At 38.0% G+C, this 19487-nt stretch overlaps 1 protein-coding gene across 2 annotated transcripts in view; it reads left to right on the top strand.

Annotated features, from left to right (window-relative positions):
• Window positions 1-19487, top strand: part of PSD3 (pleckstrin and Sec7 domain containing 3) — a 614599-nt gene that overhangs the window by 136026 nt on the left and 459086 nt on the right. For both annotated transcript variants that reach the window (XM_045991818.1, XM_045991828.1), the window contains exon 2: window positions 16543-16651. In XM_045991818.1, coding sequence (XP_045847774.1) covers window positions 16543-16651 — 109 coding nt within the window. The remainder of the gene's footprint in view (window positions 1-16542; window positions 16652-19487) is intronic.

The following is a 19487-nucleotide window of genomic DNA, read 5'->3' as shown; positions in this document are numbered from 1 at the left end:
GTAGGCAGAGAGGCAGGCAGAGAGAGGAGGAAGCAGGCTCCCTGACAAGCAGAGAGTCCGATGTGGGGCTCGATCCCAGGACCCTGAGATCATGACCTGAGCCGAAGGCAGAGGCTTTAACTCACTGAGCCACCCAGGTGCCCCTGTTGTTTAGGATTTTTACATTTAGTTTTGTGAGATTGACCTGCAATTTTCCTTTACAGGAAAATTGTATAAATGTTTTCTGTAATTCCTTGAATGCTCAGAAGGAATCCATACATTGGAGAACCTTGAAAAAATAACAGCCAACCAACAAACAAATCCCAAATTGGAAATAATAATTATTCTACCCAATTTTCTACTTTACTATGTTTACTTAATGTACTTGGAGATAGCTTTAGAGTAGCACATAAAGTCTTCCTTATTCTTTTCTTAAATCTTTATTATATTTCATTTCATTCTAGAATAGGTCATTAGACCCCTATAGATAGTCATGTAAGTTATTTCTTGTGTTTTGCTGAAACAAGTATCATTTTACTGCCCTCTTTGACATGTTGGTTTTGTAGACTAAATTCCTACAAGCGGAGTTGATAAAGGCATGTGTCCATCTCAGATTTTGACAGAAATAGCCAAATTATCTTCCAAATAGGTTACATCTCTTTACACTTCAACGGTTTATGAGCGTGCCATGGCAAATGTCTGAAGGATCCTGACATAAGACTCATTTACTACTGCACAGGTCACTGGGTTTCTTGGTCATGCTAGTTACACCCACACTTCACCCGACCTGTAAGTACATTCATTATTAACTTGGTGATCTCATACGCTTTGGCAAACAGTGATTTCCTGCTTAAGAGCCTTTTGAGAGCCTTGGAAGTGGCTATGTTCAATGTATACCGGATCTCAACCTGCCCAACTTACTCCTGTCTCTTTTCTACGTCCCTCCTTTTCCAGGTTGCAGTGGGATAGTGGAAATAAATTCAGCAAATGCTGGCCTCTATCTCAGGCGCCTTTCCAGTGTTCATGCTGAATGGAGAGGACAGGGATTGATGGGATGACATGGAATTAGTTCTCGGAGAGTTGGACTCTGTCTGGCCTGTTCTTACCTTTGATTCTGTTGCTGGAGTTAGATTAATTTCTCGAGTTGTGTGCAGTCACCCTTCTTTCCTGAGGGAGTATTTATTCTGAAGCCTAGGTGTATTGAGGTGATTGATATGTACTCCTAGAACTGGCCATCATCTCTTACTGAATTGTGAGTCCTTATAGCTGTAATCATGGGGGGTAGGGGATGTGTGGCAGGGGAGACTTAACACTTGGTTACTCCTCTCCCTAATAAACTGTTGCGAGTCTTACTGACTTAGAAAATAACAAGATTTTCCCCACTTGTTCATATGTAAGAACCCTCAACTATTCTCCTGATTAATGTATATATATTTAATTTCATGGATTTTTGAACATGTATACTCTGAAAGTCTATTTTCTGTTGCCGTGATATGTGTTTGTTGGATTATTATGTTCCAGATAAAGGAAGTGTTAAACAAATAATATCACCATCTCTTTATATTTTTAACTGATGTGCTCTTGTACAAAGGATGATTTGTTTTCAGCTCCCTCAAGCAAAATTAGGGATCTGTAATCACTCACATCGGTAGTCTTTATTGGTAAATTTATGTAAGCTACCAATCTCAGTTAACCAGATTTTACCATATGTCTAAGTAAAATGTAGACAATCTCTGACTTTCATATGTGAATCCCAGAAGTTTATCTGTTGTTATTGGGAACTATACTTTTATTTTTCCACAGAAACAAGTCAGTTTCTAGGTTTCCAGCAAGCCCCAATCAAGCATTCTTAAAATTACCTCTCAATACTTAATAAAGCACTAAGTTTTATTTGAGCTAAACCAAAAAGATATAGTTTATCACATGATTTTTATATTCCAATTATAGATGTAAAAATAGAACAAGCCTCTAACCCTCAGAAGCTCTGGTGATCAGAGACTGTGGGTAGGTAGGGGGTGTAGGGTATGTGTAAATGTCTTTAAAACTATAAAAGCGAAGACTTACCTCCCAGTGAATCATTATTCTCCAGTGTTCTGTATTTAAGAACAAAGGTAATTTGCATTCACTTCTTATTCTTCGGCTCATGCATTGTCTGTTGAAAATCCAGTGTTTGTGAGGATGACTTGGCTTTTGTAGCAATGGACATTACTCCATACTGTGCTTCTTGCATTACTTGGGTCCAAAAGCAACTTCATGGCTGATAGCATTGTTCTCACTTACTGTTCTGATTTAAAGCCATTGATAATAGCATCTAACATCTTTAACACCAAGGTGTAAAATACCGATAATAAACCAGAAATCCCAAGAGTACATTTTCCCAGGTATCTCGTGGTTGTAGTTTTGCTGTACAAATGGTGGAGGTAGCCTAAGAGGAACAGCCTCTGTTCCTTTCTGTGAGCTGTCCTGCTGTTTCTTAGTACTTATTGAGGGCTCAGTTGTATACTCCATGGAGCTCAGCTCTGATAGCTCTCCAACTTCAGCATGCCTAAGAATCAGTTGGAGGAATACAGTAAAAATTTAGGTTCTCCAAGATTAGGTTCTAAGAATATGATCCAGTGTGCCTGAGTAGTTCAGCAGTCTGCAGTTTATCACAGATGTCGCCTGGGCCAGCACAAATAGTACTCTAGAATGTTTCTCTCTCCTAATGTTATCTTTCTTGGGTATGAGTTTGAGCAAGACTGTTCCTAGATCACCTGCTTCTGTGGTTGAGGCTGATGAACTCTGTCAGGGACCAGTGTACAACTTGAAGTCCCCGAAGAGGTAACTGACCAAATGGAACATAAAAGTCTTGAAATAATTACTTTCTTCTATCATGTTTATGTAAGCAGTTTGTTTCTGAGAAGTTTACTCATTTTGGATTACACATGTGTGTCTTTACAAAATCTAAACATGTACAATTGGAACTTTTTAGTATTGAAGGTCCGTTGAGTATCCTGACAATGCTTAAGTTTAAAAACAGAGATCTTCTGAAATCAAAATCCGAATCATTTTGTCAGTTTGTGTAGTGTCTTTTACCTATTAACTGCCCATCATAACTTTCCTGAAGCTGGGATGCTGAGAAGTTATCAGTGGAAAATTAAGCAATTATTGTATCTTGCTTTGTCAGGACTTCTTGAAAAAAAGACTTTATTGGTGATTAACCAGGGGCATTAAGCACCCACATAAATATTTCACTTTTGTGTTTGATTTTAAATTAAAATTAAAAATCTGGTGAAAAAATTTATCAAGACCATTGATAATTAGAGTTATTTGTCTGAGAATTGACTTGGAATTTTTTGTTAAATTTCTGTTATCAGGACCTAGTGTTCTATTTGGTGTCCTTCTGTACCTTGCCTTGACAGATGTATATTTTATAAAACATTGTATCTTAGCTCATGCACATTTCTTCATAATAGGCATTTGTTAACAGATAGGGATGTGATGCTCGGTATTGTTTGGTCTGGATTTATGTCCTGTAGGACGAACCAGCTCCAGGGTGGTTGACCTGATCCTTACAGTTTTCTCTATACAAATTTCATGATCATTTTGGTGTTTTTCAAGAGGAGTTTGGAGATACTTTGCTTTGAACTGTGTATTTTCTTATAGAAATTAATGCACTGATTGCATTACTCCCTAAGATTTCATGTGTCATTACAGCTTAAATTACAACCTGAATTTTATGACTTTTAGAATGCTTGTATTTGCCCAGAAGCACTTTTTTCTCTGTACATATGGGTCTGGTAAATGATTTGGACTTCAAAAGTAGGAAAGAATGTTGCTTTATTTGATCCCTCACATGCTTCCTTGAGAGGAAAATTGTGGCTGCTTTTCTTACCTTAAACAAGAACCATCTTTAGTATGTCTTATTTGTAAGATCCACTCCTGGGTATGACATGTTTCACTAAAATACATAGCCACCACCCAAGAGGTCACTTTTATGTTAAGGGAAATAAAGATGTATTAAACTAAGATGAGAATACATTTAGTTCTCATGGGTTCCACCTTGGTCACATTTGGCTCCTATTTTTCTGTCAAAGTGCCAAATGACATACTTTTTATAAACATGAGAGTGGTTGTAATTTTTTTCAGAATTTGGTGGAACCTTTGAAGTAATTAAAGACACATTTATATTTTGCAAAGCTTAGATTTAAGTGAGTAGGCAGATAGTTTTCATTTATGTAGTTTTTTGGTGGTGTTTCTGCCAAGCCTTCCAGAGTTTTTGAGGTTGCTGATTTTATAAGGACTCAGCAAAACATTTTGGAAGCCTGTAGTCTGTCTGCTTTGTATGATACTGGTTTTGACTGTTCTCAGTACCTAGTCTTCCTGCGCCCCCCCCCACTTTTTTTTTTTTTTTTTTTTGAGTACATAGAGGAGCGTTTGTCAGTGCTATTATTCGAAGTCTGATTTCCTTGAAGGGATGTTGATTTTGCTGGGCTGACTTCTAAAGTTCTGTATGGCTTTGCGGTATTCCCTTATCTTGCTGCAGTCATGCAGTGCTCTCCCTACGTGGAAAGCGCCAGCCTCCTGAGTAAGGACCTGAAGCAGGTAGGGAGATGTGTTCAAAGGCTTAAAAATGTGTGTCTTTCTCTTTAAAATCTGGATCTTTATATTGTCTGCTTCATTTAGGAGATTTAAACCTGAAGGGCACAGGTCCAGAGCCTGAGGGAGTTGGAAGTGGTAGGTAGTAGGCAGATAGGGAAGCAAGAAAGGCAAAATGAAATCCTGTCACTGGGTTTGTATGTTTGCTGCCAAAGGTCCCACCCTCTTGTCATTACTGACTATGAAATAGTGGGAAAGGCAGAGGATATATTATGATTTGATAATATTTGGTTACTAATTTTGTTTTTAATTCTTTCTTTGAAGCTCTCCAGCACTTCATTTAGTTGGTGACTTAGTGAAGGAGCTGTAAGGAAACTTGATCCCTATGTCTTGCATTTGTTTTATGGAGGTTTTGTTACAAATGAGTGTTTATCATCTAGTTTCCTAGCCACTGACTTTCTCCATTGCCCTCCCTTCAAAATAAAGATTCTGTCATTCTTTGTAATAAGTCATAATGTTTTATGAATGCAGAGTCTTGCCCAGTATGGGCACAGTTCCAAGAAGGGAGATAGAATCTTCCCATTTGATCAGAAGGCAACTAAAATGGGTCCAACATGCAGATCATCATTTTGGACTTTGATTGGCCCAAAGCCTCCTTATCCTTCCCTTTGACTTCGCATGCGATGGAAGGCAGCAGGGTGACTCTGCCTGGTCTGGAGCGCCTGCCACCCTCTCCCCCTTTAGTCTTGGTTCCTGACTTCATGACTGGAGGAGCAGTAGAACCCCCACTTGCCCTGCCCCAGGGGACTCAGCTTTTAGGAAATTGGCTGAGTGAGTAGACAGCAGCTGGTGGGAAAATGAGAATGGACCCCCAGGGGCTTTTTAAAAAGCCATGAATTCAGCTCTTGTTTTTGTGCTCACACAGTAAAAAACAGGCTTGGCAGCAGGGCTCCATAGTGACTAGGTGAGGAGCTAAGGTCTCCTTTTTCTACTGTCTTCCCTTTGATCTTGTAGCCTGTTTCCTGCTTTGCTCTTTGGTTTTGAAGCTGTTTTCAACCTTTAGAAGTCAAAGATTTAGCCTTTCTGCTACCTTGATTGTCTCCTGGCTGTTTTTGGCCTCTCTCTACTCTTTCTTTTTTTTCTTTTTTAAATTTATTTGAGAGAGAGAGAATGAGAGAGAGAGAGCACATGATCAGAGGGAGAAACAGACTCCCCGAGGGCAGTCACCTAACCAACTGAACCGCCTAGGAACCCCTAGCCTCTCTCTACTCTTGAGAGGCCCTCTGTCCCAATTTTACTTGGTTTCGGAATATCTGTTCAATTAGCCTGTCAAGGTAGTAGGAGCTGTTTGTAGGGGAATTCTAAATTCCCCACTGCTAAATTGGGCCACCCTCTTCTCAGACATCGGCATTTTTTCTGCTTGTTTATATATGCAGGCATGTGTCAGATATCTTTTTAAAGGGAAAAATTCTGCACGTGATAAGATTTGAATATCTCTTTATAACCATGGCAATGGAAGAAATGGATGGTTTTTGTTTTTGGCTTTTCAGCAATACAAATTTCTTAGCTATAGTGAAACAGTGAGTGTATTTTGATGAACTGCAATCACGAGGAACACTATTAGTGGAATAACAATTCCTTGATAAGTCTTGTGATTATTTCATTAACAATTCATTTATACTTGAAAGCAGCAGAAGTATTCTTACAGAAAGAATGTGAGTGTGAACTCTTGGTTTTTTAATTGCGTAGATATAGAAATATAGACTAAAAAGTATGCACTTGTATATATATTTCTCTGTGTGTTTGTATTTGTTTCCTATGGCTGATGAAACAAAGTACTACAGCGTGGTAGATAACATGGCAGAAATGTATTCTCTTATAATTCTGAGGCCAAACGTCTGAATGAGTCTTAGGGGCTAAAATGAAGGTGCCAGAAAGGCAGTGGTTCCTCTGGAGACTAGGGAGGATCAGCTTCTTTGCTGTTTCTAGCCTCTGGAACTGGATTTCTCACATTCCTTACAGGGGGGCATTTGGCCCCTTTATCCATCTAATTGCATAGCACTGTTTTACTCTGCTTTCCTCTGACTTTTTTTTTTTTTCCTGTATCATCTTTGCCCACCTGAGTAATCCAGAATAGTCTCCTCATATCAAGAAACTTAATCATGTCTTCAAAGGCTTTGCCATATAAGGCAGCATTCACAGATAGCAGGGATTAGAATGTTGATGCTGGGGGCCTCTTATTCAGACTGTTGCTGTGAGCACACATGCTTGTGTGTATCTCTTTAAAATTCTGTGTGTCCTCTGAGCTGGTCTATAAGCAGTTACACTCCAGTGGCAATGAGCATACCCTATCACCCGAAGTCCAGTTCTTACATCTAAATACTAGATAAAATTCTTCACTAAAAGGACTGTTCTTTTGCCGCCCCCCCTTTTTAAAAAAAGAAATGTCTGATTCTAGGGAGAAGCCTGGAACATCCCATTGTACCAGAAAGTAGAGTGGTACTCATAAAGGAATGGAGACAGTTCAAGAAAAACTGAGACCAGGTAGAACGTCTACTGGTCAAAACCAGGCAATCTGAACTTGGAAATAAATAATGAAAGTAGATTACAACCCATTGAATAAAATAGTAAATTCATAGGTTGAAAGTTTGATAAAGTATTTACTTAGTTTCTAAGTATTTTTCTACAGCATACTGATGAATTGCAATGAGAAAAAGTTTGCAGTTGACAGTGGAGAAGCCTAGCAGATCAAAATGAATATGATTAAGTAGCAGACAGGTAAAACCTGTGCTGCTGGAGGGTGCAAAGAGCAGAAGAGCATCACTTCAATGATCTTCATGTCAAAGACGCATAATCGGAACTTAATCATGAGGAATGTAAAGATAAACCCAAGGTGAAGAACATTCTACAAAATAACTGGATGGTAATTTGCATGAAGCGTCACAGTTGTGAAAATTAAGGAATATGGTGTAATGTAATAGTGGGTCTTAACAGCCAGTTGGTAGTTCTAAACTTCCTTGTATGAAGCCACTTATTAGTGGACCCCTGATTTAATTATCTAGGTCTTTCTTGGGCTGGTTACATTCTACAGGGAAAACTCTTCACATCTGCCTGCCTGTAGGGAAAAGTCTAGGGTGCCAGCATTTACAGGCTAGGTGGGAGAAGAAGTCTAAGCATCCTAACATTTAGCAAACAAATCCCCATTTCCACTGTGGTGTCTTGTATCATTTGTGCCTGGTATCCCTAAGCCAGAGGTGTTCTTCAAAAAATCTCTCCAGTGAATACAGCTCCATTCTTTTGTCTTGGTTGGAGAGGGACACTAGCCCATTGAAGCAGAGGTAGAGAGCTGAGGATCTAACTTTTTGATAACCATTCTTTTTTACTAATCCTCTTGTTTGAGCCACTCCTCTCCTCCACCTTCGCCCTCCCCCTGGCCTTTGAGTACTGTATGGTGTGGCTTCCATCGGTTCTGTTCTCTTTTAACAGGGCATAAAGTACTTGTCATCCTAAATAACTTCTTTTTGCTCTTAGCTCTTGCAGCCTTCCCTAATGTAATAGTTGTCTAGGCTGCTATATAAGGTACCTCAGGGTAGGTGGTTTAGACAGCCAGAGACAAAATTATTTTATCACAGATTTGGAGGCTAGAATTCTGAGATCAAGGTGTCAGCAGGGTTGGCTTCTTCCAAAAGCCTCTTTCCTTGGCTTGCAGATGACTGACTTCTCCTTGTGTCTTCATATGGTTTTCCTTCTGTGTGTGTCTGTGTCCTTATGTCTTCTTATAAGGATACCAGTCATACTTAATTAGAGTCCACCCAAATGACCTTATTTTAACTTAATTACTTCTTTAAAGACTGTCTCCAGGTACAATCCCATCTAAGGTACTGGGGGTTAGGACTTGAGCATAGGAATTTTGGAGGACATAATTCAGCCTGTAACAGCCACGTAACTGTCGACTTTTGCAGCATTAACAGTAAGGCCTGCCTGCTCTTGAGAGGGCATGCTCAGTGTCCTGTTTCTGTGGGGCTATGGGAGCTGATGGGACTCAACAGGAGTAAATGTAAAGTGTGAATGTTGGAACCAAGTATTTGTTCTTAATGAGTTCTGAAATACTGTCTTTATGGCCTTTTATTTAGCATTTAATCATCTCTGGCTTAAAGCATTTGTTAATACTCAGCTCTGACTGATGAGGAGGCTCTCACATCCTCTGGACACCGCACTGAAATGGAAATGATGAGCATACACCACCTGCCTCAGACTCTACTCTCAGTCCCTGTTCCACCCTTCCCATCCTCTGGCCCCATCCTTCTCCTCCCAAATCAAATTACTTTTACATGTAAAATTTGCTTATCGCTATCAGCTTTCTCCTATTGATTCTTTGCAGCTAGACAATTAGAAGAATTATTTTTACATCAGTAGTGTTTCTCGTATGTCTGAGATTGGTAATTATAGTCAGTAACGTCCTGAGAGTTGGATAATGCCAGTACAAATTCCTTGCAAATTTGAAAAACTATGTAAAATGTAAGATTGAGATTTTATTTGTCCTGTCCATGTAATAGTGGACTTGCATCTTTAAAAGCAGGGGCACGTTTTGATAATCCTGTCACTGTAATGTTGTGTTCTTCCTCCTTAATGTAATATCTGTGAAGGTGATTCAGAACTGTGAAGTATCTTTGTGCTTCAGAATTTGAAGGGACCTTAGAGATAAATTTGAATAACACTCTTTCTCAGTATGGAAGCCAACATCCAAAGACTAAGCGTTAGTATGAGATTGAGTGGAATTCCAGGTAGGATTAAGTGGAGATTACCTGGCAGTCCGTTTGCTAATGTTACTTCATATCCAGTACTTCTTAATGTAATCTATCTTTCTTAAATGACTCTGACAAAATCAAAAAATATATTTTGTTCAATTACTAATACAGAAGGCAAAAGTATTACTGAATTATATGGGTCTTTGGTCAAGTTGCTTGTTTCAAATACTGTTTTTCAAAGACCCACAAAAATTATTGGACAGATAGGTGCTGATACAACACTTGGCATGGGAGGAGGATATATATGTGTATTTATGTAACCTGTATGTATGTGTGTGTGTGTGTGTGTGTGTATATATATATTTAGAATAGTTAATATAGGTAGAATGGATTTTATTTCACTAGGCAAGGTGAAGGAATGTTCATGATTTGATTTGGGTCTGAATGTGGGGTTTTAGGATCCCCCATAATTATCATAGCATGGAGTGCTTTATCAGAGTGGAATCTTTTGGTGTATTTAATTCCTGGGTAAAACATCCCTTTAAAACATGCTTCTCTTCTATGAAGTCCGAATATGCTTTGAACACTGCTTTACTTTTAAACATTAGCACAGATGTGCTTTGTGAACCCGTGTCATCATCCCTCTGGGAACTTTTTAGGAATTCAAAGTCTCAGGCATCTCAGGCACCACCCTAGACCTGCTTACTCTTTATTTTAACAAGATTCCCATGTGATTCATACATGCAAGTAGGATGAAAAACACTGATCTAGGCAGTTCACAACATTCAGCCCCTAGAGCACCAGCATTAAAATTACCTGCAACACTGTTAGAAAATGCAAATTCTCAGACCAAACATCCAGACCTACTGAAACAGAAACTCTGGGTGAATCCAAGGTACGAGTTTTAACAAACCCTGTAGATGATGCCAATTCATGCTGAAGTTTGAGAGCCACTCCAGAACAATGCATTTCCAATAGTTTGTAAGATATTACATTTTACATCCTGATCTCTCTGTCTCTCTCTCTCTCTCTCACACACACACACACACACACACATACGTGCGCATGTGCGCATGCACACAAGTAACTTAGTTTTATAAAAACGGTGCTTATTTTACTGTATAGTAAGACATCATATTCTGGTATTTTCAGTTTCATTCTCAAAAAAAAATATATATATATATCTGTATAAACATAAAATTCTGCTCAGGTCACTCATGTGTCATGAGATGCATGTTAAGGAACAATGTTCTTAAACAGGGTCTCTTCTTTTTTGTTTGTTTTCTTTTTAAAATTATTTTATTTTATTTCATCATGATCAGTATACTCTTTAATCGCCATCATGTATTTCCCCCACCCCACTGCCCACCTCCCCTGTGGTAACCATTTTGTGCCAGGACTCCTTTGGCAGTTGGATAATGCTCTGGATCTCTCATCAGAACAGTGTCTTCTAAGTATAAACAGTAATACACATGGAGCCGCAGGAAAATCAGTTACTGTGTTTAACACATATGTTTAAAAAAATATTAAACACCTTTTTGATAGGGCAATGCATTTCTTTCATTGATGAGAGAGAGACAGAGGGGCAGAGGGAGAAGGAGGCTGTCCACAGAGCAGGGAGCCTGATGTGGGACTCGATCCCAGGACTCTCAGATCACAGTCTGAGCCGAAGGCAGATGATTAATTGACTGAGCCACCCAGGCGCCTCTCTTTATTCATGATTAAATTTAGTGGTGGGCCTAGTAACTACAATAATTTCAAAGTAGGTAAGAGTATAAATTATATTTTAGAATATCTGCAGTAACTGTTAGGTATTGTGAAAATGGTTGTGATTTCTATTAACAACAAAGTTGTAGCTACTGATAATAATATTTCATCACATACATTCATATTTGAAAAAAGGCTTAAGGTAAGTGAAAATAAAGATGGATTTTTTTTTTTACCGTCTAACTTCAGATTTCCAGAATTCTATTGATAGACCCCTTTGGAACTGAGATTAAGAACCCTTGCTCAAGAGGAACGTTACTTTGGAGAACAGTTTTCAGGCTTTAAAAAGAAACTATGCCAAAAAACTATCTTTCTGCAATTTCTTAAAACTCATGCTTCATAGACTGCATCTTTTCTTTCTTTCTTTTTTTTTTTTTTTTAAGTATCATTGTAATGGATTTTGACTTTAGAATTTTCTTTTCTGTTGTTTTACTGTGACCTTGAGAGGTCACCTGGAAGCCCAAATCCAAGCTATTGATAATGTTCCTTCTCTAGTCTCTTTTGTCTCAATACATGCACCCAGTTGCTTAGGCCATATTTCTGGGAGTCATTTTTTGGCCCATGGGATCTGGATTCAGGATTTGAATCCATAATTTACGAGCTTTATAATGTTGGTTAAATTACTTACCCGCTCATTGCTTCTTTCTCTACATATGAGACTGGAATGATAGTAGTGCCCACCTCACATGATTGTTCTGAGTGTTATATGAGATATCCTGTGTATTGCATTAGTGTGACTGAGTCCAAGCTTGTCCTGCTGGCCACACGATAGAGCAGTAAGTCAAGGGCATGATGCTAAGGCAAGGAGAACAATTTTATTCAGAAAGCCAGCAAACTAATGGTGGACTGTACTATTGTTCCAAAGACCATCTCCCTAGGCATGAGATTTGAGATTCTTTTATGTTAGGAAGAGGGGAAAGTAGGAGAGGGTTGGAGTCAAAAGGTGACTGATATCTGTAGAGATCTGAAGAAGGTTGTGTAGCTTCTTTGTCCTTGGTCAGTTGATCATTGGATATGAATCTGGTCATCCCATTCTGTAAATCTTGAACATAGCAGAGTCATTTTAGTACATACTTCCTTATTTCCCTGGGTGAGTTATATGTTGGATGGAAAACCGTTTTTGCAAATCTTAGCAGTATGTGCAGGTGCAGGGGTGAGCAGGAGTTTCTAAGCTATAAGTCACAGTACCAAGGGAAGTAGAAGCAATATGGAATCAGGCATGCTAAGTTTCTCTCTGCTGCATTGGAGCAATGATTTGCTGGAACTGAGTGGTTAGTAAATGTTATTCATTATAATTACCCCTGATTTCTCCTTGTTTCTCATTCCTTAAACCCTGTTTATCAGAAAATTTATGTAGATCCTCCCTACAAAATGTTTAAAATCCATTGACTTCTGCCTATTTCTATTGCCATTGTTCTACTCTAACCTTCCATATTCTCTGGATCCGTAACAGGTGTCTGCTTCCTCTTGACTAGTTTAAATCCATTTTCTTATAATAATCTATGCTATTTTAAAAGGTTTAAATGAATGATCTGTAAGAAAAATGTTAGTGAATCTCCATATATTTCAATCCCTCTACTAGCTTCCCATTAAACCTTTCCTTGACCTACACACCTTGTGTGTTTGGCCCCTGTCTCCTCTACAATGTTACTTTCTGCTGTGTTATTTTCTTGGTCAGTCTCTCTAGTTTACCATTTACCCACTATTCTGTGGCGACATTGGCCTTTAAATCATTTGAGTAGCCTTTTCCTTTCATGCTTTAAGGCCGTTGTGTCTGACTCTCCCTCTGCTTAGATGGTGGGGCTTTCTGTCCCTCGCCAGCCTCTCATCCTTCTCATCTCTGCAAACATTAGTTCCTCAGAGAGACTTCCCTAACCACTCAACCTAAATTAGGGCACCACATTCCTCTTCTACCAGTCTGAAGCTCCCTAAATACATCAAAACGTTGATATTTCCTCTGTGCTGGGGAAAAGGTTGATTAACAGCCTGTGATTATCAAGCATGTAACTCCAAGAGGAGTGTGCACGTTTACCATAAAGATAAATTTTACACATTATGAACATTAAGTGATTGTAGAGCTATTTTAAGAAATAAGTTGTTATCTCAAAATTGTACAAGCTAGCTCTTTGATATAGGTATTAAAGAACAAAAAGAAGCCTGCCCATTGACCTGTTCTGCAGTAGAATGATGGAATTAATCATAGCCCCATCATGGGCCTGTTCATTACTGTCTGTCATTTCTGCTCCAAAGAATATAATAGAAATAATAAAATTTCCCTCTTTGAAGTAGTTGCCTGGTTGCCTATAAAACCTTTTGTGTTTCTCTCTCTTAAAGTGAATGGTCAAGTTTGCTACTCAGACATGAGAAAAGATGTCTCACAGTTAGAGGGTGGAAACCAATGGGGCAATCAATGGCTGGATCCTGGCTGATTTTTGAATTCAGGGTAAAGTGGCAGAAAAACGGCTGCTTGACTGAACTAGGTCAGATTTCTCTGTGTTTTCCAGTTTCTGCCTTGTTACTTATTTTTAATTAATCCTAGGCCAGAGAAGGGAGGCACTCCTGATTTTTGGCAGTTGCCTAAAGCAGCCAGGAAGAAGATCATAGGAATTCAGAATCATGATGTGAACCACTTTCGCAATTACCTTTGTAGCTTTTCTTTCAAATAGGGGACTTTAAGGAATTCCAAAGAATGCTGGGACAGATGCTTTAATTTAGGACAATTAGCATAAGTGGGATGACAGTATAGGTGGGATTAATACAAATGGGATCACTTCTACTCTGTGCCTCCTGTTTGGTTAAATGGTGTTCCTGATTATACAAAAAGTATGATCTCTTTTGGGGAAAGACTACTTTTTGTTGGCATATTTTAGTAGAACCTATGCACAAATATTCTTGCTCTGAGGTGTGGGGTAATGATAATCATTTGGAAAATGATGCATCTAAAAATAAAATACAGTTTTCTAATTGCAGAAAAGTAACATAAATTTAATTTTAAAAATTCTGCCAACCTACCGTTAATATCATACTCAATGGTGAAAAGTCAGAAGTTTTTTCTCTAAGACTAGGAACAAACAAGGATGTCAACTCTTGCCACTTTTATTCAACGTAGTACTGGAAGTCTTAACTGAAGCAGTCAGTTAAGAAAAAGAAAGAAAAGACATCCAGATTGGTAAGGAAGAAGTAGAACTGTCAGTGTTTGCAGATGACATGGTATTATATAGAGAAAGCCTAAAGAGTCCACTAAAAGTTATTAGAACTGATAAATGAATTCAGTAAAGTGGCAAGGATGCAAAATTAATATACAAAATCCTGTTGGTTTCTAGATAGTAAATAATGAACTAGCAGAACGAGAAATTATGAAGATAGTCCCATTTACAATAACATCCAAAAGAAAAAAATACTTAGGAATAAATTTAACCAAGGTGGTGAAAGACTTGTACTCTGAAAACTTTAAGACATTGATGAAGGAAATTGAAGATGACACAAATAAGTGGAAAGATAGACCACACTTATAAACTAGAAGAATTAATGTTGTTAAAATGTCCATACTAAGCCAAACAGTCTATAGATTCAGTGCAGTCCCTATCAAAATACCAATAGTACTTTTCACAGAACTAGAACAAACAATTGTAAAATTTATATGGAACCATAAAGGACCCTGAATGTCCAAAGCAATCTTGAGAAAGAAGCACAAAGTTGGAGGTATCACAATTCCAGATTTCAGAATATACTGCAGAGCTATCGTACTCAAAACAGTATGGTCCTGGCACAAAAATAGGCAGGTAGATCAGTTGCACAGGAAATATAGTCCAAAAATAAACCAACACCTATATGGTCAATAAATTTATGACGGAGGCAAAATATACACTGGGGAAAATAGTGTCGGGAAAACTGGACAGCAACATGCAAAAGAATGAAACCAGACCACTTTCTTACACCACACACAAAAATAAACTCAAAATGGATAAAAGGCCAAAATGTATGACTTGGAACTAAAAAAATCCTAAAAGAAGACATGGGTGGTCAGCTGTTGGACAGTGTCTTTAGCAATATTTTTCTGGGTCGTCTCCTCAGGCAAGGGAAACAAAAGCAAAAACCCAGCCATTGGGATAGTAAACTAAAAAACTTCTGCACAGCAAAAGAAACCATCAACAAAATAAAAAGGAAACCTACTGAATGAGAGAAGATATTTGCAAATGATATATCTGATAAGTGCAGTTAATATCCAGAATATATAAAGAACTCATACTCCAGAAAAACCAGATAATTGATTAAAAATTGGGCAAAGCACCTGAATAGACATTTCTCCAAAAGAATACAGAGGGCCAAGAGACACGTGAAAAGATGTTTAACATCACTCATCATCAGAGAAATGTAAAATAAAATCACAATGAGGCATCACCTCCCACAGACAGAATGGCTAATGACTATTATAAAAAAGACAAGAAATTACAGTGTTAGTGAGGATGTGAAGAAAAGGGAAACCTCATGCACTGTTGGTGGGAATGTAAATTGGCGCAGCAACTATGGAAAACAGTAGGGAGGCACCTCAAAAATTTAAAAATAGAAGTACTATGTAATCCAGGAACCCTGCTCTGGAAGAAGAAAACAAAAACGTTAATTTGAAAAGGTATACACACCCCTATATTTATTGCAGTGTTATTTCTAATAGCCAAGATATGGAAGCAACCCAAGTACCCATCCGCAGATGAATGGATTTGAAGATGTGGTATATATGTACAATGGAATAATACTCAGCCATAAAAAGGACGGAAAGCTTGCCATTTACCACAACATGGATGGACCTAGAGTATATTATGCTAAGTGAAATAAGTCAGACAGAGGCAAATGCCATATGATTTCACTTATATGTAGAATCTAAAAAACAAAATCAGTGAACAGACAAACATAAAAATACCCAGAAATAGAGATAAGTGCAGAGAACATAAATGTAGAGAGCAAACTCGTGGTTGCTAGAGGGGTAGGAGGATGGGCTAAATAGGGGAAGGAGATGAAGAGGCCAAACTTCCAGTTATAACATGTCATTGGGTTGAAAATTACAGTATAGGGAATGTAGTCAATACTGTTGGAATGACTTCGTATGATGACAGGTGGTAACTACATTTATTGTGGTGAACATTTTATATCACTATGTTTTATACCTGAAACTTATACTTTAATTAAAAAAAGATACTGTACCACAGTTCTGCCCTCCCATCAAGGCAAAGTTTTCATATTTTTCTTATTCCCAATTTATTTTTCAATATAATTGTAATCTTGCGGTGATCATCTTGTATTTTGTTTTTTGTTGTGTTATGTTTTTCATGTTTTATTTTTAATGGCTTACTGTATCATTCTGTCAAGTAGATATGTCACTATTGCCTAACCATTCTCTTGTGGTTGGTTTGCATTATAATGTATTTTTATGATATGTTTTAAATGATGTCTTTCTTGTGTTTTAATTTTGCAGGCAGAGACATTTGTTTGGGTTAACAATGCATCAGCGCATTCCCAGAGTGTTGCCAAGGCCAAATATGAGTTTTTATTTGGCAGATCTGAAGAGAAACCTCCAGATACTAGTAAGTGTTTCCTGACCCTCTTCCTGCAGGTAACAGATGTGAAGTGCTACTAAACTTTCCTATCTCAGAAGCTGAGAATTCTTCAGACCAAGAACTGATTTGAAAGTACTCAGAACAGGCTACAAGAATCACATCCAGTATTTCTTAGAAAGTTTGTTTTAAAGAATAATTAAAGTGAGCAGGTTTCAAAGAGGTAGGAAGGTAGGGATGAGGGTGGAGAAGTACTCACTCAGTATGATAAAGGGGATATTAATATGTCTTGGGAGTTAGCTTGGAAGGGGATTCTGCATGTGCTTAGGAACCTGGGCTCTGGAGCTAGACTTCCTGCATTTGAATTCTGGCCTTGTAGCTTATGAAGTTTGTGACCTTGAGTAGGCTAACCTCTCTGTGCCTCAGTGCTGTCACCTATAAAATGAGATTATACAGGTTATATATAAAATAGTTACATATGTCTCAGAATTCTCTTAAGGTTTTAAGTAAGTTGACCTATATAAAGATCTAAGAGCCACATGTAGCATGTAATAAGTGCTATAAAAGTGTTTGCTGATGTTACTACTTACTGTAATCATCATCATCATCACCATGTCCCTGACCTTTGAAGTACAGTCTTGACTTTCCTCAATTCTGTCACTGTCTCGCATTGATTTTTGTTTTGGGTAGACAAAGAATCTGACCTAATCTAGTTGTTGTTCAGTTGAAAAAAAAATCAAATAATAACTGCATTTTGGACTTCTGTGTTGGATAGGATTATGTGATGGACCTCATAATATTGGGGATAGCAAGAAAGTAGTGCCTCTGCATTCATTTAAGAATTTCTTTTACCTTAATAATGAATACTTATTAGATTTATTAGCTGTGAACTCTTAAGGAAGTATAAACCAGCTTGATTATTTTAAAAAAAATCATTCTGCTTTTATTAGAATGCCCTAATTTGCTGTTTATCATTCAGCGTAAATGTCTAACTATTCTGGGCTTGAGGTTTGGGGTACTTAATCATCTATTCACTATTTCTCAGGCAGGGAATACAATTCCTTCTTGACATAGCTTTACTTTTGCATGTCACATTGTGATTTTGTGCTGTTATTTTTGGACTTTGATAAAAAATGATTTTTGCTTCACTATGTAGAGATATCAAATGTCTGCATAGTTCTCTGACTTGCTGGATGAGTTTGGCTTTTCTTACGTATAGGTTTTGAGTATACCTGTATACCTGTGGCAGATCAGAATGACATTCTAATGACATTTTAAACCTGTTTTTATTTGCCTTGGTAAAGATGGTTAGTATTATTTGTTTCTAGTGGTGATATGTTCTGCAGGTATGAAATATACATGCATTTATTGAATAAATATGTTTAAAGAACACTTAGTTGTGTAGTCACCTGTACTGGGCATTGTGAGGAAGCAAAGAAGTACAGATAGAGTTCTTCCTTTTAGGAACTTATTCTTTGGTCAGGGAGAAACATGTGTAAGTGACCAGGGGGAGAGAATAATCATTTCTAGCTCTGACTTCATGGAGAGGTAGAAGTTGAACTTTTTCGTATAGAAACAATTAGTGTTCTGATTAGGAGGATTTTGGTGGAGGGCATTTCAGATTGGAGGGAATGGTATGAGCAAGGGTATGGTGGCAGAAAATAAAAATTGCTTGAAGGACAGGAAGGAGACTAGCCTGATTGACTAACAAAGTATATGAGGAGAGATAAGTTTAGCAAGATAATCATTTTAAAAGGGGCAAAATCATGGAGGGCCTTCTAAGGCAAGGTAAAGAGTTTGCACAGTATCCAGGTGTGCCAAAGAAAGTGGAAAATCAAGATGGATTGATCTTGAAATTGGAATAGAGCAGCAGAAGCTGTTGCTTACCACAGGAGGGTTGTAAGATACCTTTTTCATTTCTTTTTCTTTTTCTTTTCATATCTTGACAAAAAATTATGGCACATTTTTTTTCATTTCAAAACACTGTTGAAATTTCTTTACATAGACTAGTCATCTGTCATCAGAACACTGCCCAGATTCAGAATACTGCAGGGTAAAGTAGTAGAGAGAATAGGACAGTGTTTTATTTGAATTTGATAGACATACTTCTTGCCACAAAGGTTTTTTTTTTTTTTTCTTTTTCTTTTAAAAAAAGTCATTAAATAAGTGACTTAAACTAGGTGCTCCAGAAACATACTGCTGGAGAAATGAATGCATCCCCAGTAACACTCAGGTGCCATCACCTGAGGGGTGGTACCCTAGTAATGACATATTCAGATCAGGTAAAGTAACTTGGTTCGTGATCCCCAGTTAGGCCCAAGGAAAGTCTCGCTGCTCCAGGGAGAGAAGGCTTAGACTTTGCCATTGAGCAGGGACTTAACAGGAGTTGTAGGTGGGAGGTTCTAGGGAAAAGAAGTCAAGATTATTTGCAAACTATAGCTTATTGCAGGGATTATTGAATCAGTGACAAGGCTTAGGGTGTTGGATGGGGTACAGGAAAACATGTGAATTGTGGGAAGATGGCTTGGAATTAAGATCTAGATTCTCATTATCTGTTCATCAGTGTAATGAAAGGAAAGTGATGACTGTGCTTCACTGGTTTCTTTGTTCGCCTGCTTTCTGGGAGCTGCAGCTTTCAGGAACTTCTCAAGGGTGAGAGCTGTAGTTGGTGATTGTTGAGAGGCTCTTGGCTATGTGTGACATCACTTGTGCTGTGACTTAATGAGGCTATGGAAGTGTGTGAGGAAATAAAAGGGCCTGTGGGATGCTAAGAAGGAGAATCAACTTCTTATATTAACTCTTAGAAGTTGACAGAATCTTACTCCTGTATTCTTTATTGATCCGTTTATTCAGGAACAGCAGAGGA

The sequence above is a fragment of the Meles meles genome, chromosome 2, assembly GCF_922984935.1.
Source record: "Meles meles chromosome 2, mMelMel3.1 paternal haplotype, whole genome shotgun sequence".
In the NCBI taxonomy this organism is placed as follows: domain Eukaryota; kingdom Metazoa; phylum Chordata; class Mammalia; order Carnivora; family Mustelidae; genus Meles; species Meles meles.
This window is presented reverse-complemented; position numbering and strand designations above follow the sequence as displayed.